This window comes from Lacerta agilis, chromosome 12 (assembly GCF_009819535.1).
Source record: "Lacerta agilis isolate rLacAgi1 chromosome 12, rLacAgi1.pri, whole genome shotgun sequence".
NCBI classification, from domain to species: domain Eukaryota; kingdom Metazoa; phylum Chordata; class Lepidosauria; order Squamata; family Lacertidae; genus Lacerta; species Lacerta agilis.
Genome location: NC_046323.1, coordinates 49,378,816 through 49,405,665, shown reverse-complemented (window position 1 = coordinate 49,405,665; position 26,850 = coordinate 49,378,816). Strand labels below are relative to the sequence as shown.

Genomic DNA, 26,850 nt, shown 5'->3' with positions numbered 1-26,850 from the left:
AACCCACCCACCCCACGATTAATGATATATGGCCAGGTCAAAAATTATGAAACCGTTATCACGATATAGACTTCGAACCGGTTTCGGACAATACATTGATATATCGCCCAGTCTTGTTCAAAATCTCTCCAATCAGCTGAGTGTCCTCATAGCAATAAAGTCAGTGTGGCAGGTTAGGGAGAGCCAGCGATGGTGCGGTGGTTAGAGTGTCAGACTAGGATCTGGGAGACCAGAGTTCGAATCCCCACTTGCCACTTGAGTGACATTGGGCCAGTCACTTCCTCTCAGCCTAGCCTACCTCGCAGGGTTGTTGTGGGGATCAATTAGGAAGGAGAGAACCTGATGCATGCCACCCTGAGCTCCTTGGAGGGTGGGGCATAAATGCAACAGACAAACAAACAAACAAATAAGTGTGCACCAGGGTACAGCAATACAACTGTGGCATCTGCACACTGCCTCCCAGTCAACACAATGCAAAAACCACAATCCAAAAAGTTGAAACAAGAGGGTTTCTGGGGCTGGGAAAGACTTGCAAGGACTTTACCACTGTTTCCCCTTCAGCAGATGATCTTGCAATCACAACTATTGTATACACAGCACGCATGGGTTGGTGGAGCAGGGAAATGCACAGTTCCCGCATGTTGTAAGGAGGAAGCAATCCATCACATTAGGAAAGGCGGGCAGGAAGAAAATAGGCCTCCCCATAAGGAAGCCATACGGTGCTCTCTCCAGATTGACAGGCCTTCCCCCTTTTGATCTCCGCGCACTGCGGGCCCTGTGTTTACACGCTGGAGAAAGTCCCTCTCTTGATACAATGAGGCCCCCTTCCTCTACAGCTTCCTATTTACAGTATAGAACAAATACACAAAGGTTTTTTTAAAATAAGCGATGGTCACCGGCCACTTCAAAACAACCAACTCTCCTTGCAGGAGAAATCAGGCTGCAGCGTTTGGCCGGCTTGCTTGATGGGTTTTCCACGGTATGGTAGCACCTTTAGAAATAAACCTAGAGCCTCAAAATAACTCTTCTAGGCTTATAAGAACAGAAATGCAGGATAAGGCCAGAGGCCCATCTGGGCCAGCATCCTGCTCTCACAGAGGCTGAACCCACAAGCAAGATTTGAGCAATACAGCACTGCCACTCAGGAGCATCGCTGCCTCCAACCGTGGAAGGCAGAGGATAGCCATCGTGGCTAGTAGCCATCAGTAGTCCTCTCCTCCATGAATTTACAGTGGCACCTCTGGTTGCGAACGGGATCCGTTCCGGAGGCCCGCTCACAACATGAAAAGCCCGCAACCTGACGCGCTGTATCTGCGCGTGTGTGCGGCGCGATTCGGCGCTTCTGGGCATGTGCAAAGCGCTATTTAACGCTTCTGCACATGCGCGCGTGCCGAAACCTGGAAGTAACCCGTTCCGGTACTTCTGGGTTCGGCGCGCTCGTATCCCGTAGCGAACGCAACGCGCAGAGAACGCATCTAGGTCTCTTTTAAAGCCATCTAGGTTGATGGCCATGACTGCCTCCTGTGGCAGGGAGTTCCACGGTTTAACTGTCAGATCTCTTTCCCCAAACGAGCCCAAGATGGTGCCTGAACATTATCCAGCTTGTGGCTGGATACACTAAGTGGTGCTAGGCAAGGCGTTCCCTTTCTCTCTCACTCTCTCTCACTAACCAGAGGCAAAGTTGGCAGGGGCAGGGCATCCCGTCTCGGAAGGAAGGTGCCAGCTGTCATTTCCTGCCTGCCAGGGCTCCCAAGGCAGCAGTGACGTCAAGCTGGGGAATGGGAGCCGCAGAAAACGAAGAGATGCCCTTTGCATGACGACAGCCTGCGAGTCAGAGAGGACGGGAAGAAGACTCAGACTCCTAAGCTGGGCCCAGAGACAAAAGGCCCTTTCCTCCCCTCAAAAGGACAACCACACAGGACTTCCTTCCAAAATTCAAAACCAACTCCACCAACTCCCGGTTTCTGAATCAGAGTCAACACCCACCTAGTGCAGCTCTGGAATAATATACGCATATATATATTTACAGCTGTAAAGTTACCAAGATGTACCAATCAATGAAAAGACAATTTTAAAAAAACAAACCCATTTTATTCTCTTGTTAATTATGCTGTTTTAAATGTGCATTTTATATTTGACTTCACTTAGCAATGTTTGCTTGTTTTTGAAATGTTTAAGATTATTATTTTTTGGTAACTCTGTGTTAAATATGTATTCTGTAGTTGACCTCCTTTGTAGTGTTTTATTTTGAAATCTTTAAGATAATATTTTAAGTCTTCTGTTAATTATGTTGCTTTGACAGCATGTTCTATATTGGACTTCCTTCAGAAATGTTTGATTCTGGGTTGCCTTACTGGTGTTTTAATATGCTCTAAACCAGGCTGCCTCAAGATGTTTTTGGCCTACAACTCCCATGATCCCTAGATAGCATGGCCAGTGGTCAGGGGCAATGGGAAATGTAGTCTCAAAACATCTGGAGGGCCGAGGTTGAGGAAGCCTGCTCTAAACCTACTTTGAGATTTTTCTTAAAAATATAAAGCGGTATAGAAATGAAATAAATAATAATAATAATAACTGTAACTGAGCAAAGCACAGAGGTTGTTTGCAAGGTTTTCTAAGTGGCTCAGGGCCGCAATACCCCAACGACCGCCTCTCTCCATATGAGATGACCTGGACCCTGAGATCATCATCTGAGGTCCTTCTTCGTGTGCCTCCTCCTCAAAAGGTCTGGAGGGCGGCAACACGAGAACGGGGCCTTCTCTGCAGTGGCTCCCTGTCCATGGAATGCACTGATTTATTAATATGTGGCATTTATAACCCACCTTTAAGCTATTTATGCCCCACCAAATTGCACATCCCTCGCAGCTCTTTCCATCCCAGAATGAATTGGACGGACCACAGGGTCGCTCAAAAACAGACTGGATTTTTCTTCTTTTTCAAAACACACACACACAGAGATACAAGGTGAATCTTGGAGCCTATTCACATTCCTATCCTGTACATTGGGGGGGGCGGAACCCAGCATATTGCCAATAAACTGACCTGCCTGGTTAGGATGACCAGAGGCAAGATGCCCTTTATCCTTCTACAACACCTGGCATCCACTCAGGTCCCATATGAGAAATGACAATCAATCAATCAATCAATTAATCAATTGAGACAACCTGCACAGAAACATCTGGAGAAACCTATCGGATTTCTAAGTAATTTGAAGCTGCTGCTATGCATCAGGTCCAAAGGGACAAGAGCAATTATTATTTTTTTCCAATCTTCATCAAATTTGCAGATGACTCCAAACTGGGAGGGGTAGCTAATGCACCGAAGACAGAACAGCCTTTAACCCACAGCGCCACCCGCATCCTGGTGTCCAGGTTAAGGGAAGTAATTGTTGTTGTTGTTGTTGTTCAGTCGTTCAGTCGTGTCCGACTCTTCGTGACCCCATGGACCAGAGCACGCCAGGCACCCCTATCCTCCACTGCCTCCCGCAGTTTGGCCAAACTCATGTTAGTAGCTTCGAGAACACTGTCCAACCATCTCGTCCTCTGTCGTCCCCTTCTCCTTGTGCCCTCCATCTTTCCCAGCATCAGGGTCTTTTCTAGGGAGTCTTCTCTTCTCATGAGGTGGCCAAAGTACTGGAGCCTCAACTTCAGGATCTGTCCTTCTAGTGAGCACTCAGGGCCGATTTCTTTGAGAATGGATAGGTTTGATCTTCTTGCAGTCCATGGGACTCTCAAGAGTCTCCTCCAGCACCATAATTCGCATCAATTCTTCGGTGATCAGCCTTCTTTATGGTCCAGTTCTCACTTCCGTACATTACTACTGGGAAAACCATAGCTTTAACTATACAGACCTTTGTTGGCAAGGTGATGTCTTTGCTTTTTAAGATGCTGTCTAGCTTTGTCATTGCTTTTCTCCCAAGAAGTAGGCGTCTTCTAATTTCGTGACTGCTGTCACCATCTGCAGTGATCATGGAACCCAAGAAAGTGACTCTATTCTGCCTTGTTCAGGCGACACGTGGAATACTGTGTCCATTTCGGGGCACCACAATTTAAGAAGGATGTTGACACTGTAATGTGTGCAGAGGAGGGGGACCGAGATGATCAAGGGTCTGGAAACCAAGCCTTATGAGGAACGGTTGAAGGAGCTGGGTATGTTTAGCCTGGAGAAGAGGAGATATGAGAGCCATCTTCAAATATCTCAACCGCTGCCATCAGGAAGATGGAGCAAGCTTGCTTTCTCCTGCTCTGGGGGGCAGGACTCGAACTAATGGCTTATAGTTGCAAGAAAAGAGATTCCAACCAAACCTCAGGAAGAGTTTTTTTCTGACAGTAACAGCTGTTCGACAGTGGGACAGTCTCCCTCAGGAGGTTGTGGACTCCCCTTCCTTGGAGGTTTTTAAGCAGAGGTTGGATGGCCTTCTGTCATGGCTGTTTTAGTTGAGAATCCTGCGTTGCAAGGGGTTGACCTAGATGACCCTTGGGGTCCCTTCCAACGCTATGATTCTATGATCCAGATCACCTCAACACATTTTTCAGTGTTGGGAGCCCTCCCACTGCCCACCACCAGTGCCCACCAAGTTTGGAGAAGACCCATGCGTCTCAATAGCCGGTGTAAGGTCCTTGGATGGTTGCTCATGAGAAACCAGGCAAAACTCCAGCCGTTTCTTTAGTAGTTTTATTGTGCATACTTCACCTTGCCGACAAAGGTCCATATAGTTAAAGCTACAGTTTTCCCAGTAGTAATGTACGGAAGTGAGAGCTGGGCCATCAAGAAGGCTGATCATTGAAGAATTGATGCTTTTGAATTATGGTGCTGGAGGAGACTCTTGAGAGTCCCATGGACTGCAAGAAGATCAAACCTATCCATTCTTAAAGAAATCAGCCCTCAGTGCTCACTAGAAGGACAGATCCTGAAGTTGAGGCTCCAGTACTTTGGCAATCTCATGAGAAGAGAAGACTCCCTGGGAAAGACCCTGATGTTGGGAAAGATGGAGGGCACAAGGAGAAGGGGACGACAGAGGATGAGATGGTTGGACAGTGTTCTCGAAGCTACTAACATGAGTTTGGCCAAACTGCGGGAGGCAGTGGAGGATAGGCGTGTCTGGCGTGCTCTGGTCCATGGGGTCACGAAGAGTCGGACACGACTGAACGACTGAACAACAACAACAAATGTACAGTGCAGAGCTAAAAAGTTCATGTCTGTATCAAACCATCTGCAGAATCCGGGAGTGGACCCTTGCGGTTCTGACCCCAACATAAGAGTTTCGGTATACGAAATCTCCGCCTCCCCTCTTTTCGTTTCACCCCTCTGCGTACTTGGGGCGACGGAAATAGCGTGTCTCCCTCCTCGCCCGCTGAGCAAGAGGAGTGCAGGGTCTCTCCAACATCCCCAGAGCCTTGGCTCTTCAGCTTCTGAGCTGCTTGCCCCTCCCCACTGGAGACCTCGCTGCTCCCTCCGCTGAACGAGGAGGTGCTACTGGTCAGGCGGCACTGAGGCTCTCCGTAGCATCCCGAGAGCCCTTCCACCACCCTGCGCTGAGCCGCGGACAGTTCCCTGACAGCCGGGGAGTGTTTAAAACAGTGGCGCTTATTGTTCACCTTCTGCCATCTATCCCTGCTTCTCTCCTCTGAATGGGAAAGAATTAGTACGGCTCAATGTCTCATCTTTGGCATGGAAGATTTCGCCGCCACCGCCCCACCACACACAACCCACCCACCCTGCACAGAGGCAAGTGCTTTTTAATAGCTCCTGAAATATCACTGCAAAACCTCATCATTTGGTAATGGGTTGTTTTCGAGCTGTGTCCGCAGAGGGATCCTGAAGTGGCCACAAAGGCTTGAGAGACTTTTATTGGAAAATTAGTCATGCTTCAGAGAAGCATCATTTGTTGTTGTTGTTGTTGTTGTTTAAAAAAAAGCAGAGACTTTAGGCCATTTTGTTTCCCGGACGATTACTCCAAGCTGTGCCTTTGCGGGAGGGGGGGGGGCTGATGGCAGGTCCCTGTACACAAATACAGAGCTATAATATCTGTGTTTGCACATCACATAGAACCATAGTGGATCATAGATCATAGAATTGTAGATTCTGGGGTCATCTAGTCCAGCCTGCTACCATGTAGGAATTTTAGCTAGGTATTTACTAAGAAACCAGAGGCCTTTCTGCTGGGCATGACCAATCATGAGATCCCCAACAAAGATAGAACATTTTTTATGTATGCCACAACAGCTGCTAGGATTTTAATTGCTAAAAACTGGGAAACTGGAGTACTACCAACAGTGGAAGATTGGCAGATGAAGTTGATTGAGTATATGGAACTCGCAGAACTGACCGCAAAACTCCGAGACCAGAGGGAGGAGAAGGTGCAAGAAGACTGGAAGAAATTTAAAGAATATTTGAAAAGACGTGAAAAGCTAGATATTTGAAATTGAAATCAGCGGATATTATAAGCGATAGCATTAAAATGTTAGTATAAAATAGAATATAAGAGATAGAATTGTGATTATAATTATTTTGTATTTTTATTAAGAATAGAGTGATAGGTATAAGATAATAGATAATGATTAAGATTAATTGTTAAAACAGAATTAAAGGGGTTACAAAGTTACTACAGTATATTTGAAATGAACGCAGAGGAGAGGACGTGAGGAAGTCCCCCAAGTAAGATTTTAAATAAGATTAGAATAGTTAAATGAGTGTTTGATTGTGTGGTTGTGTCTGTGTCCTTTTAGTTAGGTTGTTGTTTAATATGTTTGTATGTATTTTGTATTTTGTAGTATGTATTTTTTGTAATTTCTGTATTTTTGTTTGTTAAAATTTTAATAAATTCTTATTTTTTAAAAAAAGGATTTTTAGCTAGGTATTAATCAAGGGGTTTAGGGGGCCTTTTCCAGACCAAGGACCAAATCCCCTTCTGGGGGAACTTCTAAGATTCTTAAATGTGCTGCAATCCCTAGATTTCCTCCCAACCTTTTTGCAAAGCCAGCCACTGCCATCGCCATTCCTGCGCTGTTTCTCCGCGTTCAAAAGCGCACGATGCAAAACACCAAAAGGCTGTGTTTATATGTTGTGGCTTAAATATATATATATATATATATATATATATATATATATATATATATATATATATATAATTAAAAAGTGCACAGAATACTTCTGCTGTGTTTTTTACGAGCTTGTTCTGGCTCACTGGGTCCTTGTCGATTCTCTCCCAGCTGCAATCCACTCCAGCAGAAAACCGAGTCTCCCCTCCGCACTGACCACCGCGTAGCTCGGAAGATCTTCCGCGGCAGGTTCTTGTCAAAAGTATGACAAATATTATGGGGGGAAAGTTCCATTTGCTAGAGCTGGGATAGATCTCGGTGCTGGGGACCACTGCAAGTGAGGGGTGGGTGGAGGAAATACGCTATAGCCTGTGCTTTTAAATTCATGCATTTCAAAACTTCCACTCCTCGTGCATTTGCAAAACCCCAGATAGTTATTATGCTTCCTGGGAAGGGAGGATTGCTTTTATTTCTGGGGAATCTTTCCATAAATCAAACTCAAGACATTCGCAGAATGCTTGTTTACAAAGCTATTGTACTACCAACCTTACTGTACGTTTGTGAAACATGGACCACTTATAAACACCATCTCCAACTCCTCAAAAGATTCCATCAACGGTGTCTCCGAAAAAATTTACACATCGCTTGGGAAGACAGGCGAACTAATGCCAGTGTACTGGAAGAAGCGAAGATGACCAGGGTCGAAGCAATGATTCTTCAACATCAACTTCGTTGGACTGGTCATGTTGCGCGGATGCCTGATTATCATCTTCCAAAGCAACTACTCTATTCCAAACTTAAAAATGGGAAGCGTAATGCTGGTGGTCAACAAAAGAGGTTTAAAGACTGTCTCAAGGCAAATCTTTTAAAAAATGTAGTATAAACACCAACAATTGGGAAACACTGGCCTCCCTGCGAGCGCTCCAGTTGGAGAACAGCCTTTGCGTGTTGTGGGCCAAATTTGAAGACATTCGAACTCAGGACGCAAGGGAGAAATGTGCTAAGAGGAAGGCACGCTTGGCAAATCCACACCGTGATCAACTCCCGCTGGGAAACCAATGTCCCCACTGTGGAAGGATGTGTTGATCCAGAATTAGACTGGACAGCCTCTTAGGGGCTTCATTGTTAAAACTGTGTTTATGGAAGACAATCTTACTCGGCTACAAGTGATCGCCAAAGAAGAAGAAGGTTTGGAAGCTCCAGCTGGTGCAGAATGTGGCGAACAGATTGCTGGTTGAAAACATGCGACCCCCGATGTTAAAACATCTGCACTGACACGAGGGATTGGGTGCAGTGCATCATGGCAAGGGCCACAGAAAGGCAATTTGGGTTAAATTTCATAATTTGCTTTTCTTTAACCAGCCACATCTTTGCGCTTGGATCTCCAGTTTGGCATAGTTTGTTTTTAGCCAGATATTATTTATATATTATTTAGCCAGATTTTACTCGGCTATGAGTGATTGAAGAAGAAGAAGAAGAAGAAGAAGAAGAAGAAGAATCCTAGGGAGTGTCCCAAGGACTATATAGAGAAGAAATCCAGCCTTTAGGCCTGAGATTCTCCATTCTTCTTTCACCCTTCCCTTTGCAGTTACAGGTAGGTAGCCGTGTTGGTCTGCCATAGTCAAAACAAAACAAAATAAAAAAATTCCTTCCAGTAGCACCTTAGAGACCAACTAAGTTTGTTCATGGAGTTTTCGTGGCAGGGATACTGGAGTGGGTTGCCAGTTCCTACTCCAGGTGGATCACGTTTGGTCCAAACTCTCTACTATGACCTGTCCATCTTGACCTGTCCATAACTTCCCTGAGTAATTCAAGCCCCTTCGCCACGACAAGGCAGTGATCCATGAAGGCTGGACTGGATGAATCCCAAACCGGAATTAAGATTGCCGGAAAAAATATCAACAACCTCAGATATGCTGATGATACTACCTTGATGGCAGAAAGTGAGGAGGAATTAAAGAACCTTTTAATGAGGGTGAAAGAGGAAAGCGCAAGATATGGTCTGAAGCTCAACATAAAAAAACTAAGATCATGGCCACTGGTCCCATCACCTCCTGGCAAATAGAAGGGGAAGAAATGGAGGCAGTGAGAGATTTCACTTTCTTGGGTTCCATGATCACTGCAGATGGTGACAGCAGTCACGAAATTAGAAGACGCCTGCTTCTTGGGAGAAAAGCAATGACAAACCTAGACAGCATCTTAAAAAGCAAAGACATCACCTTGCCGACAAAGGTCCGTATAGTTAAAGCTATGGTCTTCCCAGTAGTAATGTACGGAAGTGAGAGCTGGACCATCAAGAAGGCTGATCGCCAAAGAATTGATGCTTTTGAATTATGGTGCTGGAGGAGACTCTTGAGAGTCCCATGGACTGCAAGAAGATCAAACCTATCCATTCTCAAAGAAATCAGCCCTGAGTGCTCACTAGAAGGACAGATCCTGAAGTTGAGGCTCCAGTACTTTGGCCACCTCATGAGAAGAGAAGACTCCCTAGAAAAGACCCTGATGTTGGGAAAGATGGAGGGCACAAGGAGAAGGGGACGACAGAGGATGAGATGGTTGGACAGTGTTCTCGAAGCTACTAACATGAGTTTGGCCAAACTGCGAGAGGCAGTGAAGGATAGGTGTGCCTGGCGTGCTCTGGTCCATGGGGTCACGAAGAGTCGGACACGACTGAACGACTGAACAACAACAAGTTTGTTCATGGTATGAGCTTTCGTGTGCATGCACACTTCTTCAGATACACCCAAACCTTCCCTTTGCAATGATACTAAAAACCAGCATCTTCTTTTCACTGGCCAGCTATTTTAATTTTAATTTTTAAACCCTCTCCCTCCCTGATGCCTCAAATCCATTGCTCTTCAGGCGGGTCCTTTTGATGCGGAGCTGTGGTTCTCAGACCTAATCCCTCTCTAGACAGCATGCATAGGCAAAAAAATAAAAAAATAAAATAAAGGTGCCTGAGGCTGGTGGCGGATCAGCGACAGGCATTTTTGAAAATGTCAAACCGCAGGATGGGTGGGTGGGGGGGTGTTTTTTTATTAAAAAGGGGGGGGGAACCTTCACCACCACCAACAACAAAAAGTGGAACGGGAAGGAAAAGAACGAGAAATGTATTTCTTGATTGGCGTTTGGGAGGGCACACCCCAGAATTCCCAACAGCTGGAACTGGCACAGAGTTGTCTTCCAAGGATGGGAGTTGTTGTTGTTCAGTCATTCAGTCGTGTCCGACTCTTCGTGACCCCATGGACCAGAGCACGCCAGGCACGCCTATCCTTCACTGCCTCCCGCAGTTGGGCCAAACTCATGCCAGTCGCTTCGAGAACACTGTCCAACCATCTCATCCTCTGTCGTCCCCTTCTCCTTGTGTCCTCCATCTTTCCCTACATCAGGGTCTTTTCCAAGGAGTCCTCTCTTCTCATGAGGTGACCAAAGTACTGGAGCCTCAACTTCAGGATCTGTCCTTCCAGTGAGCATTCAGGGCTGATTTCTTTGAGAATGGATAGGTTTGATCTTCTTGCAGTCCATGGGACTCTCAAGAGTCTCCTCCGGCACCATAATTCAAAAGCATCCATTCTTCGGCGATCAGCCTTCTTTATGGTCCAGCTCTCACTTCCATACATCACTACTGGGAAAACCATAGCTTTAACTATACGGACCTTTGTCGGCAAGGTTGATGTCTCTGCTTTTTAAGATGCTGTCTAGGTTTGTCATTGCTTTCCTAAGGATGGGAGAGGAATGGGCAAAATCTGAGCTAGTGACGATTAATGACGTCTTTCAAGCCCTGTGATAACACTTAGGACAGTCACGGCTCCTCCCGACCAGAGAAGAATGGCAAACCAAGCTGGTGGAGTTATGTATGAGTTATTTAAACCACAGAGCCTAGGGCTTGCAGATCAGAAGGTCGGAGCCCCGAAAGGTCACTCTCTCTCCTTGCCTGGAAGGCGTTGCAATCCTGTGATCGCCCATCACACCAAACCAAGTTGAACTGAGGCAGCTCCCCCTGCTCAAAGGCCAGCGATAGCACATCTTTCAGAAGTGTTGGTCAGAAGCTTTGAGTCACAGCATTTTGACTGGCAAATTTTGGGAGCCGGCAGGATGCGGGCAAGCTATCTGCGGCAGGGAGCATTGCTTTTCGAAGAGTGCCCTCTGCTGGACTTCTGGACGTATGACCGTACTGCAGGCACCCCCAGGTCAGAAACGAAAACAGCTCAAACAGTCCATCTTCCTCCACAGAGGGACTCTGGGAATCGCAGCTCTGGGTGGGGAACAGGAGCCTCCTAGCAGCTGACAAGCACCCTTAAGAAACTACAGCTCCCAGAATTTTTCGGGGGAAGCCACAGCTGTTTAAAGTGTTACCATAGTGCTTTAGATGTATGGTCTGAATCTGACGTATAGATGGTATTTAACACCAGCTCAACTTGCCAAGGGACGCAGGTGGCGCTGTGGTCTAAACCCCTGAGCCTAGGGCTTGCCGATCGGAAGGTCGGCGGTTCGAATCCCCGCGACGGGGTGAGCTCCCGTTGCTCGATCCCAGCTCCTGCCCACCTAGCAGTTCAAAAGCATGTCAAGTGCAAGTAGATAAATAGGTACCACTCCAGCGGGAAGGTAAACAGTGTTTCTGTGCACTGCTCTGGTTTCGCTTAGTCATGGTTGCCACATGACCCGGAAAAACTCTCTGCATACAAATGCCGGCTCCCTCGGTCTTTAAAGAGAGATGAGCACCGCAGCCCCAGAGTCGTCCACGACTGGACTTAATTGTCAGGGGTCCCTTTACCTTTACCTTTAAACTTGCCAAAATGTGTAAGACAAGAATTGTTGAGTGCTGGAAATTTAAAGAAAAGGAAGGTATCTTCTACCACATGTGGTGGACTTGTAAAGTGGTAAAGGCTTTCTGGGAAATGATATATAATGAGCTAAAGAAAATGTTTAAAAATACTTTTGATCAAAAACCAGAAGCCTTTTTTATAGGGTATAGTGGGTGAGGAGATACCAAGAGAAGATAAAAGACTGTTTATGTGTGCAACGACTGCGGCAAGAATCCTCTTAGGCCTAAAATGGAAACAACAAGAAGTGCCAACGAGAGAAGAGCGGCAGGTGAAGATGATGGACTTTGCGGAATTGGCGAAGCTGACGGGGGAAATCCGAAACCAGCGCGATGAAGTATTCCAAAAGGACTAGAGCAAAATTCATATGATATCTGAAAGACTGTTGTAAACAATTAACATCACTTAGCAGGGGTATCTGAAGACTGGTAATGAGAAACTTTCTACCTTTCTATATTTTAAACCATTGGGTAATGAGAATAGGAAAACATACCAAATGCAATGATATACAGTCGTACCTCGGGTTACGTACGCTGCGGGTTACGTACTTTGCGGGCTACGAACTCCGCTAACCCGGAAGCGCAACCCGACACGTGCGCGATTTGCACATGCGCAGAGCATTTTTCACGGGTTTTTTGGGTTTTTCCGGTCTGCGCATGCACAGAACAAATTGTTCGGGTTATGTCCTTTTCGGGTTAGATACTGTAACCCGGAACAGATTAAGTACGTAACCCAGGATACCACTGTAATTTTGAAAGCCATGAGGCGGGAGGGAAAGAAGTTGACGGGCTCTAAAGAGCCCGGGCCGTAAAATGAGTGTTAACAATGTAAACGTATATCATAAAATGGAAAATAAATTATATATGAAGAAGAAGAGTTTGGATTTGATATCCCTCTTTATCACTACCCGAAGGAGTCTCAAAGCGGCTCACATTCTCCTTTCCCTTCCTCCCCCACAACAAACACTCTGTGAGGTGAGTGGGGCTGAGAGACTTCAAAGAAGTGTGACTGGGCCAAGGTCACCCAGCAGCTGCATGTGGAGGAGAGGAGACGTGAACCCGGTTCACCAGATTATGAGTCTACCGCTCTTGACCACTGCACCACACTGGCTCTCAGTATATAAAGATGTATGGTCTGAATCTTACCCTTGCTAAATGTAGCAAGGGGAGGATATGGGTGCATGTGAGGCAGTGTTACAATCGGTGACGAGTTTTACCTGTAGCCAATGAGGGAATTCAGTATCAACTGGTTAAAGCTCAGAGGCAGAGCCTCTGTTCTGCATGCTAAATCCCTGGCATCTCCAGACACAGCTGGAAAATGCTGCCTGTCTGAAACTCCGCAGTGTTTCAAGACAGGAAATGCTGGATTTGGGTCAATGCTTAGTGATGAATCTGGTCAGGGGTGTGGGGTTTGCAGCCAAATCACAAATGCATGCTTTGCTAGAGAAGCACAAGGTTAGTACACAGAGAGTTCTTAAACTTCCTAGAGAGGATCCTCTGGGCGCTCCCTTCCCCTGCCTCCTCTGAGCAGGAATTCTGTAACAACGGAGATATTCCTTTATACTTCCTTCTGCCTCTGAGGAGTCTCTCTCCATCATGCTTCCAAACTGATCAGGTAGCTCCAGACACACACATCCAACGTTTGCATTTTGCAACTGAGAAGTTTTCTTACCCGTAATGTATTTGCTGCCTGCACTGAAATGTAAGTAAACTTTTTTTGTTTTTGTTTACCTTACTAAAATCATGTGGCTCATTCTCTGCAAGGGGGTGAAGCGGGGAAGTCAGCAGAGCACAAATAAAAGTGATAAAAAGGTGCCATTGCCTTATTCCTAAGCTTTAGTGAGCTGAAAAATGTACAAGTGTTTTCTCTGCTAGAAAGGCTATGTACTTGCATGTATTTCTTCCATGCATGTGGGATAGGAGGTTTAAATTTTAATCTACAGATTTAATCCTCAATCCATCTCCTACAAAGGGGAAGGGTTGTCTCTCAGTGATAGAGCACCTGCTTTGAATGCAGAACATCCAAGTCTCCATGCCCGGCATCTTGGCACAAAGCAGCTTCTAATGTCCAGTAACAATTACACAACCTATTCTGGTTTAAATTCAAAAGAAATGACCAGCCCCAACCTGGTGCCCTCCAGATGTTGTAGCTCATCAGCCCCAAACAGTCAAACAGTCAATCATCTGGGATGACGGAAGCTGCTGTCGAACAACATCTGGATGGCTACAGACTGGAGAAGGCTGAGCCAAAAAGTTCTCGCACAACCAAGAGAAGGAACCTCTCTTTTGGTTATCAGAGTATTATAGAATTGTAGAGTTTGAAGGGACCACGAAGGTCATCTTTTCCAACCCCCTGCAATGCAGGAATCTCTTTGCCCAACGTGGGGCTCGAAGCCACAACCCTGAGATTAAGCGTCTTGCCGGCTAAGCTATCCTAACCTACTGAAAAATATTTACAGTCATACCTCATGTTGCGAACGCTGCGGGTTACGTTTTTTCAGGTTGCGCTCGCACCAAACCCGGAAGTACCGGAATGGGTTACTTCCGGGTTTCGGTGCTCGCGCATGCGCAGAAGCACCAAATTGCGACCCGCACATGCGCAGAAGCGGCACTGCAGGTTGCGAACGCTGCAGGTTGCGGACGTTCCTCCTGCACGGATCGCGTTTGCAACCCGAGTATCCACTGTACACACAAGCGCGCGAATAAACGACTGGACATCGTTTTAAACAGTATTTCAAATCTTGATCCTACCTGAATTCTGTATTTTTAGGTTCGCTCTTTTGCGTGGATCTTGCTGTCCTCTCACGGTCAGCTCCCATCTGCCTCGGAAGAAAGTTCACGCGGTTGCTTCCCTTATTAATCTCCGCAGGGTACAGGGGCGCAGGTTTCCTTTCTTCAACTGGGCGTCTTTCCGACATCAGTTTGGCAAACGGACCTTCTATGCTTTTGGCTGAATTTTTTGCCGCTTCCCCGCCTGCATTTGCGTACGGGCCAGTCAGTGTCGTGGATGAATAGTCCTTGGTTACGTCAATGGAACAGCCAAGGTGCGGAGAAAAGAGATTTGCAGGTGGCCTGGAGATACCTGCCCACTCTTGTGAATCCCCCATTGGCGCGGCAAAACGGTCCCCAGTTCCGTTTTCTTCTCCAGGTTGCACTGTCCTCCGGATTCCAGATGGTTGTTTCGTGCGCCGTCTTTTCAAGGAGTCCTGAAATAAATTGTCGAGAGAGGAGAGCGGTGGTCAGAGCACGAGGCTTTTAATCTCAGGGTTATGGGTTCGAGACCCACACTGGGTGACTGTCTCGCCAGAGTGATACATGCTCTGGTTATCTCCCGCTTGGACTACTGCAATGCGCTCTATGTGGGGCTACCTTTGAAGGTGACCCAGAAACTGCAATTAATCCAGAATGCGGCAGCTAGACTGGTGACTGGGAGCGGCCGCCGGGACCACATAACACCGATCCTGAGAGATCTACATTGGCTCCCAGTACGTTTCCGAGCACAATTCAAAGTGTTGGTGCTGACCTTTAAAGTCCTAAACGGCCTCAGTCCTGTATACCTGAAGGAGCGTCTCCACCCCCATCATTCAGCCCGGACACTGAGATCCAGCGCCGAGGGCCTTCTGGCGGTTCCCTCACTGCGAGAAGCAAAACTACAGGGAACCAGGCAGAGGGCCTTCTCGGTAGTGGCGCCCGCCCTGTGGAAGGCCCTCCCATCAGATGTCAAGGGAATAAACAACTACCTGACATTCAGAAAATACCTGAATGCAGCCCTGTTTAGGGAAGTTTTTAAACTGTGATATTTTAAATGTATTTTAATGTTTGGTGGAAGCCGCCCAGAGTGGCTGGGGAGACCCAGCCAGATGGGCGGGGTACAAATAATAAATTATTATTATTATTATTATTATTATTATTATTATTATTATTATTATTCCTCGGGGTTCCCTCCGACACTACAATTCCGACGCTACAATTCTATAGGCCTTGTTGTGCCAAAGCACCCTAAAGCTGCATGTTTTTAGAATAAAATGAGAATATACACATAGCAGTGTTTTTTAATGACAAAGGGGTACCCGAACTAAGCTTGCCCTTTTATTCTATACAAGAGACATTGATAGCTCGACTCCTCAAAACATCTAAAAGTGGCCCTAGGATGTGCCACACATGATGGCAAAGAATCAAAGAACTGTAAAGCTGGAAGGGACACCGAGGGTCATCTAGTCCAACCCCCTGCAATGGAGGAATCTCAATACACGGTCCCCCATCCAGTTTGAAACCATGTCAGACCCTGCTTAGCTTTGCAAATGTGCAGTTTAATTGCTGCACCATAGGGATTCGGATGGTAGGATCTGCCTTACATTGAGCCAGATTCTGGGTCCATGTGGCCCAGAATAGTTGGTTTCTCTTCAGGGCAAAATGGGGCACTGCCCTTCTCCCAGCCAGGGTTCACACTGTTCCTGTCACCCCCAATATAATGATCCACATAATCACCAATTAGATCACTCAAGTCTGCCTCTGGTGGCCAATCAGCTGCAAGTATGCAGACAAATGCAACCAATGAGCAGTCACTATGTGTTGCTAGGCCCCACCCCCTGGTCTCCCGGTGAAAGCCATTTTGCCCCAAACAATTACTTTCCCTCACAGAGAAAACCTGGGTAGGTCACTGGAACCCAGATCTCCTCCATTAGCAGCACATACAACCCCCCAACTCAGGAGTCCTTTTGGACCCAACAGGTAGCACAGAGGCAAAGGTAAAAGTAAAGGGACCCCTGACCATTAGGTCCAGTCGCGGATGACTCTGGGGTTGCGGCGCTCATCTTGCTTTATTGGCCGAGGGAGCCAGCGTACAGCTTCCGGGTCATGTGGCCAGCATGACAAAGCCGCTTCTGGTGAACCAGAGCAGCGCACGGAAACGCCGTTTACCTTCCCGCCGGAGTGGTACCTATTTATCTACTTGCACTTTGACATGCTTTTGAACTGCTAGGTTGGCAGGAGCTGGGACCTTTTACCTGGAAATGCCAGGATTTGAACCTGGAACTTTCTGAAGGCAAAGCAAGATGCGCTACCAGTAATCGGCATCTCCTTCTTACTCAGGATTCAGCAGAGGCGTCAGCTAAACTTGAACAAATTAATGGGCTCAGCGTCCTTTTCTCGAGAGCGGTGACACAGATGACTCTGGGGGAACCGAAAGGGGGACCCGGGTGCGAAATCAGCACATTCCCCACCGGCAATTCCCAGCAACTGGTAATTCAGAGGCAATCTGTCAAAGCAGCATTCTGGAGCAGCTAGACTTGCCGCTATTCGTGTGGCTGCAAATGTGTGGGTTGTGTTTTTTTTAAGAAGGCCTTTTGGTGTCTGATTGGCAAATATGTCCATTTGGTTCCTCTCGTTTCCTCACTCTTATGTTCAGTTCTCGGCATATCTACATTCAGTTTGCATTGCTGTTTAAAAGGGGGAAATGCAGCGGTGATTTTGTGTGAATTTCTTCTACAACACACACTTCATATGCCATTTTGTCTAATGTACACATTTTTTACAGAGCTATTTCCCCTAATATAATTCATTCTTGGACATTATTCTCACCAATGTATGCAGAACATATATGCACACTATAAAATGAGATTGCCAAATTCAGAGCAGTGGGAATTTCCAAAGGAGGGCTGCTTTTTCCAGCTCCCATATTGTTTCAGGAAGTACGAATTTGGGAGATTCTCTTTTAAATGCCAGCTGAATTTAATTGCTCCCTAGTCTGGGGAGCCCAGCTAAGGAAGTCCCTGTCTTCAGGTCATGAGGAAACTACCAACGACCTGAGACAACTCTGGGGTTGTTGTTGTTTTTTGCTATGTTTAAATAATAATAATAATAATAATAATAATAATAATAATAATAATAATTTATACCCCGCCCATCTGGCTGGGTTTCCCAAGCCACTCTGGGCGGCTTCCAACAGAATATTAAAATGCAATAATATATTAAACATTAAAAGCTTCCCTAAACAGGGCTGCCTTCAGGTGTCTTCTAAAAGTTGTCCAATGTTGGGGTTTTCTTGTTCTGTTTTAATATCTTAAATTGCAAAAAAAATTCCTGGGCAGCCTCATCAGAAGGACAATATAGAAATGCAATAAATTAAATTTTTTCATTTTTTTATCTAATAATAAATATAACAGAATGTTTAGAATGAGAGTAAAGAACCTCTGGAGAGTTGACTGGTGGGGCCGCCATCGTTCCTCTGCCAAATAGACCACCGCGCCTGGCTTGGGGTTGCTCCCTCATGGCATTCAGAGACAGCTCAGGTGTCCTCAAGTCCTCGTAGTGATGGCTCGCCGGTTTCTCTCCCTCAGATGGTGAGCTGCTCTCGAATGCCGTCCCAGCCTTGCACTTTTCGCTTTTCCTGTGCAAGTCTCGCTTGGGGATTATTTCCCCATCGATCTCGTAGCTGCAATGACACAGACGCAAGGAAGTCTGTCATTTAGACCGTCTGAATGAACTTCATGGACCACGGATGGATCTACAGACCAACGTATAGGAAGAAGCAAAGATCACCAGTGTCGAAGCAATGATTCTTCAACATCCACTTGGTTGGACTGGTCATGTTGTGTGGATGCCTGGTTACCGTCTTCCAAAGCAAGTACTCTATTCCGAACTTAAAAATGGAAAGCGTCATGCTGGTTGTGAGCAAAAGAGGTTTAAAAACTGTTTCAAGGCAAATCTAAAAGAATAAAATGTAGTATAAACACCAACTATTGGGAAACACTTGCCTGCGAGCGCTCAAGTTGGAGAACAGCCTTTGCCAAAGGTGTCATGGGCTTTGAAGACACTTGAACTCAGGACGCAAGGGAGAAACGTGCTAAGACAGGGGTGGCCAATTTCCAAGAGACTGTGATCTACTCGTAGAGTTAAAAACTGACAGGTTTTTGTAGGGGAGCCAAAGTTTTGTAGCTTTTTTGGGGGGAGCCACTGATCTACCGGTGATCTACCACAGACGTCCAGTGATCTACCGATAGATCGTGATCTACCTGTTGGACATGCCTGTGCTAAGAGGAAGGCATGCTTGGCAAATCCACACCATGATCAACTCCCGCCTGGAAACCAATGTCCCCACTGTGGAAGGACATATGGATCCAGAATTGGCCTCCACAGTCACTTATGGACTCACTGTTCAGACCGTGTTTATGGAAGACAATCTTACTCGGCTACGAGTGATCACCAAAGTACAGTATGGGAACGGCTGCTTGGGGAGCTATGGAGTTAAATACTTCGGTTTAGAAACTCTGTCTCACGGTTTAAGCAGGCATGAACCTCATGTAAGTGAGCTTTCCCTCTCCTGTTCATCAGGCACGGATGCATAAATAAAACCATAATATTACAAAGGAGCCACCAGTGACCTTGCTTCCAAGGAAACCAAGCCCTCTGGCATCTCTTGCTATTCAGAGATTGGGGTGCGCACAACACTATATTAATAGGAAGGCAACAACAGTATATTGCGTTCAGCTGGGAATATATGTTGAAAACCATCGTAAATCCCGACAAGACAGAAGTACTGTTTTTGGGCGACAGGGGGCGGGCAGGTGTGGAGGACTCCCTGGTCCTGAATGGGGTAGCTGTGCCCCTGAAGGACCAGGTGTGCAGCCTGGGAGTCATTTTGGGCTCACAGCTGTCCATGGAGGTGAAGGTCAATTCTGTGTCCAGGGCAGCTGTCTCCCAGCTCCATCTGGTACGTACGCTGAGACCCTCCCTGCCCGCGGACTGTCTCGCCTGAGTGGTGCATGCTCTGGTTATTTCCTGCTTGGACTATTGCCACGCGCTCTATGTGGGGCTACTTTTGAAGGTGACCCGGAAACTGCAATTAATCTAGCATGTGGCAGCTAGACTGGTGACTAGGAGTAGCTGCCAAGACCATATAACACCGGTCCTAAAGTATCTTCGCGTTTCCAGACACAATTCAAAGTGTTGGTGCTGACCTTTAAAGCCCTACATTGGCCTCGGCCCAATATACCTGAAGGAGCGTCTCCACCCCCATCGCTCAGCCCAGACACTGAGGTCCATCCAGCTCTGAGGGTCTTCTGGCAGTTCCCTCCCTGCAAGAAGTGAAGTTACAGGGAACCAGGCAGAGGGCCTTCTCGGTGGTGGCGCCCGCCCTGTGGAACGCCCTCCCATCAGATGTCAAGGAAATAAACAATTATCCTACTTTTAGAAGACATCTGAAGGCAGCCCTGTATTGGGAAGTTCTTAATATCTGACCTTTAATTATGTTTCTATATGTGCTGTAAGCTGCCCAGATTGGCTAGGGAAACCCAGTCAGATGGGCGGGGTATAAATAGTAAAATTATTATTATGATTATTTATTATTAACTAGATACCACCTAGCCCTGTAGGAGTGCTAATTGCATCAAATTAAGTAGTCAAACGGGCGCATTTGGGTGAGGCAACCTCGCAGGTCCTAAGAGCTTTAAATACTGTCAATAACTTCTTGAAGTTCATCCAGTAGCAATAATAATAATAATAATAATAATAATAATAATAATAATAATAATTTATTATTTATACCCCAGCCATCTGGCGGGGTTTCCCCACCCACTCTGGGCATCTTCCAACAAAGATTAAAAATACATTAAAACATCAGTCATTAAAAATGTCCCTAAACAGGGCTGTCTTCTAAATGTCATATAGTTGTTTATCTCTTTGACATCTGATGGGAGGGTGTTCCACAAGGCGGGCGCCACTACCGAGAAGGCCCTTTGCCTGGTTCCCTGTAACTTCGCTTCTCGCAGTGAGGGAACCTCCAGAAGGCCCTCGGCTCTGGACCTCAGTGTCCGCGGCAGAACAATGGGGTGGAGACGCTCCTTTAGGCAACTGGAACAGACCTCTGAAGAACAAGAGTTTGGATTTGATATCCCGCTTTATCACTACCTGAAGGAGTCTCAAAGCAGCTCACATTCTCCTTTCCCTTCCTCCCCCACAACAAACACTCTGTGAGGTGAGTGGGGCTGAGAGACTTCAGAGAAGTGTGACTAGCCCAAGGTCACCCAGCAGCTGCATGTGGAGGAGCGGAAACGCGAACCCGGTTCACCAGATTATGAGTCTACCGCTCTTAACCACTACGCCACACTGGCTCTGGGTCCAGGCATTACGTAATTACAGACAAGGCCTCAGTCCTGTCAGCAATCGTGCTGCAGCATTCGTGCCTCGGTTGCGTGGGCGAAGGACAGAGAGAGGTTTGTGTATGTAGAAACCCCTGACCTTCCTGTGGCTGGAATGACCTGTGCAAAGGTCAGAGTCACATCCATTGCTTCACCTACTAGCCAACCTGGCCCCATCCAACACTAGCATGTGGTCCCTAGGATGTCCAAAAGGGAATGCAGCCTCCCAGAGATGAAAAACACTCCCCACTTCTGAGTTACACCAAGAAGATTCAGCTGTAGCGACAATACTGACCCCAGAAAATGGACTTAGAATCGAAGCACAAATCCATACCTGTAGGAGGTCTCGATTTTGCTTTTTTCAGGCCCAGTTTGCAAGTGGGTGTCTTCATCAGAGAGATAATTCTTCAGGACAGAGTCCTCTGTACACCTGGGCTGGGTGAGCTTCTTCCGTGGGGCTGGCGGGCTCCCCTTAACGCCCCTGGAGCCGCTCGTACGCTCCAGAAAATAGCTGGCCATGACTTCAAGGAGGGTTTTCAAGGGATTCTCCCTTGCCTGCAACAGAAGAGCTTGGCTGGTTAGAGAAAACCACTGTCTTTCATTAAACCATTAATTGAGATATGTGCACAGAGGGACAGAGGAAGCTGCTTCAGACTACCGGTTTAACGAGCTTAATATTGTCTATACCAGGGGTCGGCAAAGTTTTTGTGGCTTGGGCCGGTTCACGGTCCCGCAGACGCCACGGTGGACCGGAGTGTGCGCGCACGCACGCATGTGCAAACGCTATTTCCTTCCGGAGCTGAGGAAGCATGCGCAGTTTCCCATTGGCTGCAGGAAACCGGCCAGCGTCGCAGAAGGCGGTCCCCGCTCTGCTCCTCACCCGTTTAGCACAGCGCACGGGAGCCGACCGAGTGGGCGGCGGGGGTCCATGGGCCGGTTAAACGACCCCCATGGGCCGCTTGTGGCCCATGGGCCTTAGGTTGCCGACCCCTGGTCTACACAGACTGGCAGGGGCTCTCCAGCTTTCCAGAGCAGGCTCTCTCTGCAAGCGCAACTGGGAGATGCTGGGATTGAACCTGGGAATGTCTGCATCCAGGGCAGCTGCTCTGCCACTGAGCTATGGAGAAAACGCAGGGTGGGTGTGTTGTAAAAGAATAGCAGGCTGGTGAATAAGCCATTCACCAAGGAGAACTGGGAATTATTATTATTATTAGTATTATTATTTATATGCTACTCATCTGACATTCTGGGCTTTGTAGTTTACCCCTCATAGAATTACAAATCCCAGTAACCTTTAGCAAACTATTGTACAGTGGTACCTCGGGTTCCGGAGGTCCGTTCTTAACCTGAAACTGTTCTTAACCTGAGGTACCACTTTAGCTAATGGCGCCTCCTGCTGCCGCCACACAATTTCTGTTCTTATCCTGAAGCAAAGTTCTTAACCTGAAGCGTTATTTCTGGGTTGGCAGAGTCTGTAACCTGAAGCATCTGTAACCCAAGGTTCCACTGTACAGTGCCCACAATTCTTTTGAGGGAAAGAATGGGCTTTTGTGCACATTCATTTCTTAACTGCAGTCTGCACTTGAATTGGATTTGAAATTGTTTTTTGCAAATAAAATGGTTTTTCATGGTTTTTCCAAACAATATTATTTTTACCTGTGTACAGTCGTACCTTGGTTGACGAACGCCTTGTGAGTCGAACGTTTTGGCTCCCGATTGCCGCAAACCCAGAAGTGAGTTTTCCGGTTTTTGAACGTTGTTTGGAACCCAAACATCCGACGTGACTTCCGTGGCTTCTGATTGGCTGCAGGAGCTTCCTGCAACCAATCGGAAGCCGCGTCTCGGTTTCCAAATGTTTTGGAAGTCGAACGGACTTCCGGAACGGAATCTGTTCAACTTCCGAGGTACCACTGTATATGGATTGTCTTATCTTTTGTTTGTATGTGTCAGGATCTTTCCAAGGGTTGCTCATGAGTAATGACAGAGCCTTCAGTTACTTATCGACTATTTTTGTGCATTGCTATTTACAGTGTAGAGCTAGTTCAAAACATGACCGCTCAGTGACTTGAAGAATCCGGAAGTGCCGCTCTCCTGTTTCCAACCCAGCACCAAAGTCTCGGCACCCTAAAACGACGTCTGCGGTGCCTCCTGACCCCCCGATGCTGTGCTGGCACCAGAAGCGGCAGTTCTCCCTCAGCTCCTCTCTGGCTAGCATTGCTGGGTCTTTTCCCAGAGTCTCCAAGCCTCTGCACCTCCTCCTCCCTTGGAGAGACCTCAGGAGAAATGCTAGAGGAGGAGAAGTCCGTCGACAGAAGTGGCTGGGGTTCCCTGTAACGTAGAAAGCCCTCCTCTCGCGAAGAGTTGCTCTCCCAGTCCTCCTCCCGAGGAGGACTTCTTTCCCTGCCTTCCTCCTGAGCAGGACCTCCAAACAGCCCTTCCTCTCGAGAGCCAGTGTGGTGTAGTGGTTAAGAGCGGTAGACTCGTAATCTGGGGAATCGGGTTCGCATCTCCGCTCCTCCACATGCAGCTGCTGGGTGACCTTGGGCTAGTCACACTTCTCTGAAGTCTCTCAGCCTCACTCACCTCACAGAGTGTTTGTTGTGGGGGAGGAAGGGAAAGGAGAATGTTAGCCGCTTTGAGACTCCTTTGGGTAGTGAAAAGCGGGATATCAAATCCAAACTCTTCTTCTTCTTCGAGTAGCCCCCCTGTCCCCCTCCTCCTCGAGAGGAGGATCTCTCTCCCCTCGCTCCTCACAAGGAATACCTCTGCCCCAGCTCTCCTCCCGAGTAGGACCTCCCCTCTCCCTCTCCTCACGAGGAGCCAGGCAATCCCTGACAGTATGGAATTGCTTTTAACCGTTTGAGGTATTTTTATGGGGAGTAATTAGTCCGTGGAATCAAATAAATACCGGTAAGAACATCAGGTCAGTGGCTCATCTAGACATAGAATTGTAGAGTTTCCAGCAGAGTTTCTGCCTCTGACTGAAAAGGAAGAGCACAGCCATTATGGCAAATAGCCATTAATACACTTTTACATTTTTACATGCCCAGCGAGTTCCGTAGTTTATCTATGGAACGGCTGGCCTCATCTCCACCCGCTCTCAGGTTTCAGAACGATCCGTGGAATTTTGTACAGGGGATTCACCTTCTCACCTTGTTTTGTTTGCACAAAGACTGGAGGTGCAAGACATTTCGCAGCTCGTTTCTGTTGTTGATGCTGAGAGCTGTTCGCGGCAACTCTTCGTCCATCACGACGATGGTTTTCTTCAAGCACTGCGGAGGGAAGAGAGGACCGTCTTAACAGTTCAGGACAACTTGTCTATAAAGTTCCTACAGGAAAAATACTATCCAGTGAAGTTAGCATAGCACATGGGGGGATGAAATAGGATTCTGTACATAGCGTAAAGCAAAGGTTGCCAACCTTTAGGGGCCTGTGGGCAGATTCTGAGTTTCAGAAGCAGGGTGGGTTTGATTTAAATCAAATCGATTTAAATCACGATTTAAATCACTAGTCATTAAGGCTTGATTTAAATCATTTCTTTTACAGAGAGACTCATTCTTGTTGGTATAATCTTAACATTTACAACCAGAGGAAGGTTTCGTTTCTGGAATAATAAATTTTCAGAGTAGATTTTAGAGTTATATCAAAAATTACTGATTTGGTTATACTATTAGAAATACATAGATAATTATGAAATCATTGTCAGGTTTAGTAAGTTAACTGTTTATATTTGGACAAATTTTCTGCTGTGCTTTATTGGAATGAGAAAAATAATCATTTCCTTAATAACCATTTAAACAATTTATTTAACTAAAGCAATAACATTATAGCATATGTATCCATGTTTGTTAGCTGATGTGGTTAAACGTTTGCAACTTTTTAGCACACATGAGAAACTTTAAACAAATCCTTATTTCCTGATGATCATTTGGACTATGATGTAACTTAAATAGAAAACTATCTTTAGAAAGATTTTTCCTCCAATAATGTTAGCTGCTTTGCAAGGCTGCCGGCAAAACCATTTCCCCCATGGTTCAATTTCCTTAAAACTGTGACATTATGGCAGGGGACAAAACTGTATTGTAACTTTTGATTATCATTTTTTAAAACCATTTATATGATTTCATTTGAATTGAATCAGTGCCATTTCAACTTCTGTTTGTTTATTTGTTTCCCCCCGCCACAAGTTGCAATTTATTTTTTTTATTGAGCTTGCAAGCTGGCCCTGATAATATGAACTGGCGGCCAAGCATGTAAATAAATACATAAACAAATAAATATAAGCAAACGATGCAGAAGGTTGGACTAGATGAGTCGCTCCAACAGCGCAATTCTATGATTCCGTGAAACTAACAAAAAGACAAATAACCCAGCCTTAAATTAGATGTGTGAAATGGATATGTGTCACAAAAGCAGACATGCATTTTTAATATTGGAAAATGACTTTTAATAGCACTTCCTACCGGGGATGCCTCAATCCCCTTCCTCCCCTCCATTTTTTTAAAGTGTTATTTTTAAACAGAATAATCACTAGCACTGCTTCATTGCTCGGCAGAAGCACCGTGCTTTTTTCTCCTCAGTACACATCTGTTCAACACAATCCACTCTCTGTTTTAATATTTGGACAGCCTTTTCCCTATCAAATTGGGTGGAAAACTCATGTTTCTGCTTCCGCGTTCATGGGAATCCAAGTGCGTTCTGGGAGATGTAGTCCTCGCGGTGGGTGGCAGAGATCTTTTTGTTGCAGCCCGAATCAAAGTCATTCTCGTGTGTGTGTGTGTGTGTGTGTGTGTGTACGCGCGCGCGCGCGCACACACACACACACACACACACAGGCAAGCAAGCATTAATTTCCCCAGCAAAATCTGGAGAAAGCAGAAGCTTCACAAAATGCATTGCTATTTTTCCCCGCTTCCCAAAGGATCGTAAAGCGCGCATGCACTGCTCTCCAAGGCAGATCGCACAAAGCTCCATGTTTTTATATTATTCTTTACCTTTTTGCTGAGAAATTCTCTCACCAAAGATGCAGCCACCTCTTCCAGGAAGGAGGCTTCCATTGCACAACTCCCAGAGCATGCAAAAAAGGGGGGAGGTCTGCGTGTGCTGGCTCTGTTTAAGGACAGGGAGAGCGGGGAAGAGAGAAAGCCTTTTGTTTTGTGCGCCTGGCGAGCTGCTGGCTGCACAGCTTCCAGGTCTCCAGCTGCAGCAGCCCGGCTGTTGCGTTGCCGTTGGCAGGTTGCCGTGGCGATGGAATCCTGGCCGGGAGAGCGTTCGCAGCGCCCCCTGCCGCTCCAGCGGGGGCAAGGCACCCGGCGCTGCGAGGCAACTCACCTGGGCGCGCACAGGTAAGCGCGCAAGACAAGGTGTTCAGCGCGCCCAGACCTTTGGAGGGATCCAGCCAGTGCCGGATTTACGTATAAGCTGAACAAGCTATAGCAAGTTAGGACCCCACTCTCTTGGGGGGCCCCCAAAAATTAAAGGAGAAAAAAACTGGAGGTACATTTCCAATACTGTATATAAGATAAAAAACGAATACTGTAAAATAAAACATACATACAGCAACAGTGTGTTGTGTTGTGTTGTGTTGTGTTGTGTTGTGTTGTGTTGTGTTGTGTTGTGTTGTGTTGTGTTGTGTTGTGTTGTGTTGTGTAGGCTCCTATGATGTAAGTCATGGGCCCCGCTTGCTAGCCTGCTCCCTAAAATATCACTGGTTTGCTCATTTCTATATATAGGGTTCATCCAGCCCTGCGAAAGGCAGGGCTGGATGAATCCCAAACCGGAATTAAGATTGCCGGAAAAAATATCAACAACCTCAGATATGCTGATGATACTACCTTGATGGCAGAAAGTG

General features: G+C 46.6%; 1 protein-coding gene across 1 annotated transcript in view; it reads right to left on the bottom strand.

Annotated features, from left to right (window-relative positions):
- The window catches only part of MINDY4 (MINDY lysine 48 deubiquitinase 4), an 80,036-nt gene extending 53,955 nt beyond the window's left edge, over positions 1-26,081 (bottom strand). Inside the window, exons 1-5 of the mRNA XM_033165182.1 lie at positions 25,994-26,081; positions 24,152-24,271; positions 21,334-21,554; positions 18,052-18,295; positions 14,614-15,068 (exon numbers count right to left, since the gene is read on the bottom strand). Of these exons, the coding sequence (XP_033021073.1) occupies positions 14,614-15,068; positions 18,052-18,295; positions 21,334-21,554; positions 24,152-24,271; positions 25,994-26,056 (1,103 nt within the window). The 5' untranslated portion in view covers positions 26,057-26,081. The remainder of the gene's footprint in view (positions 1-14,613; positions 15,069-18,051; positions 18,296-21,333; positions 21,555-24,151; positions 24,272-25,993) is intronic.
- Between the last annotated feature and the right edge of the window lie 769 nt (positions 26,082-26,850).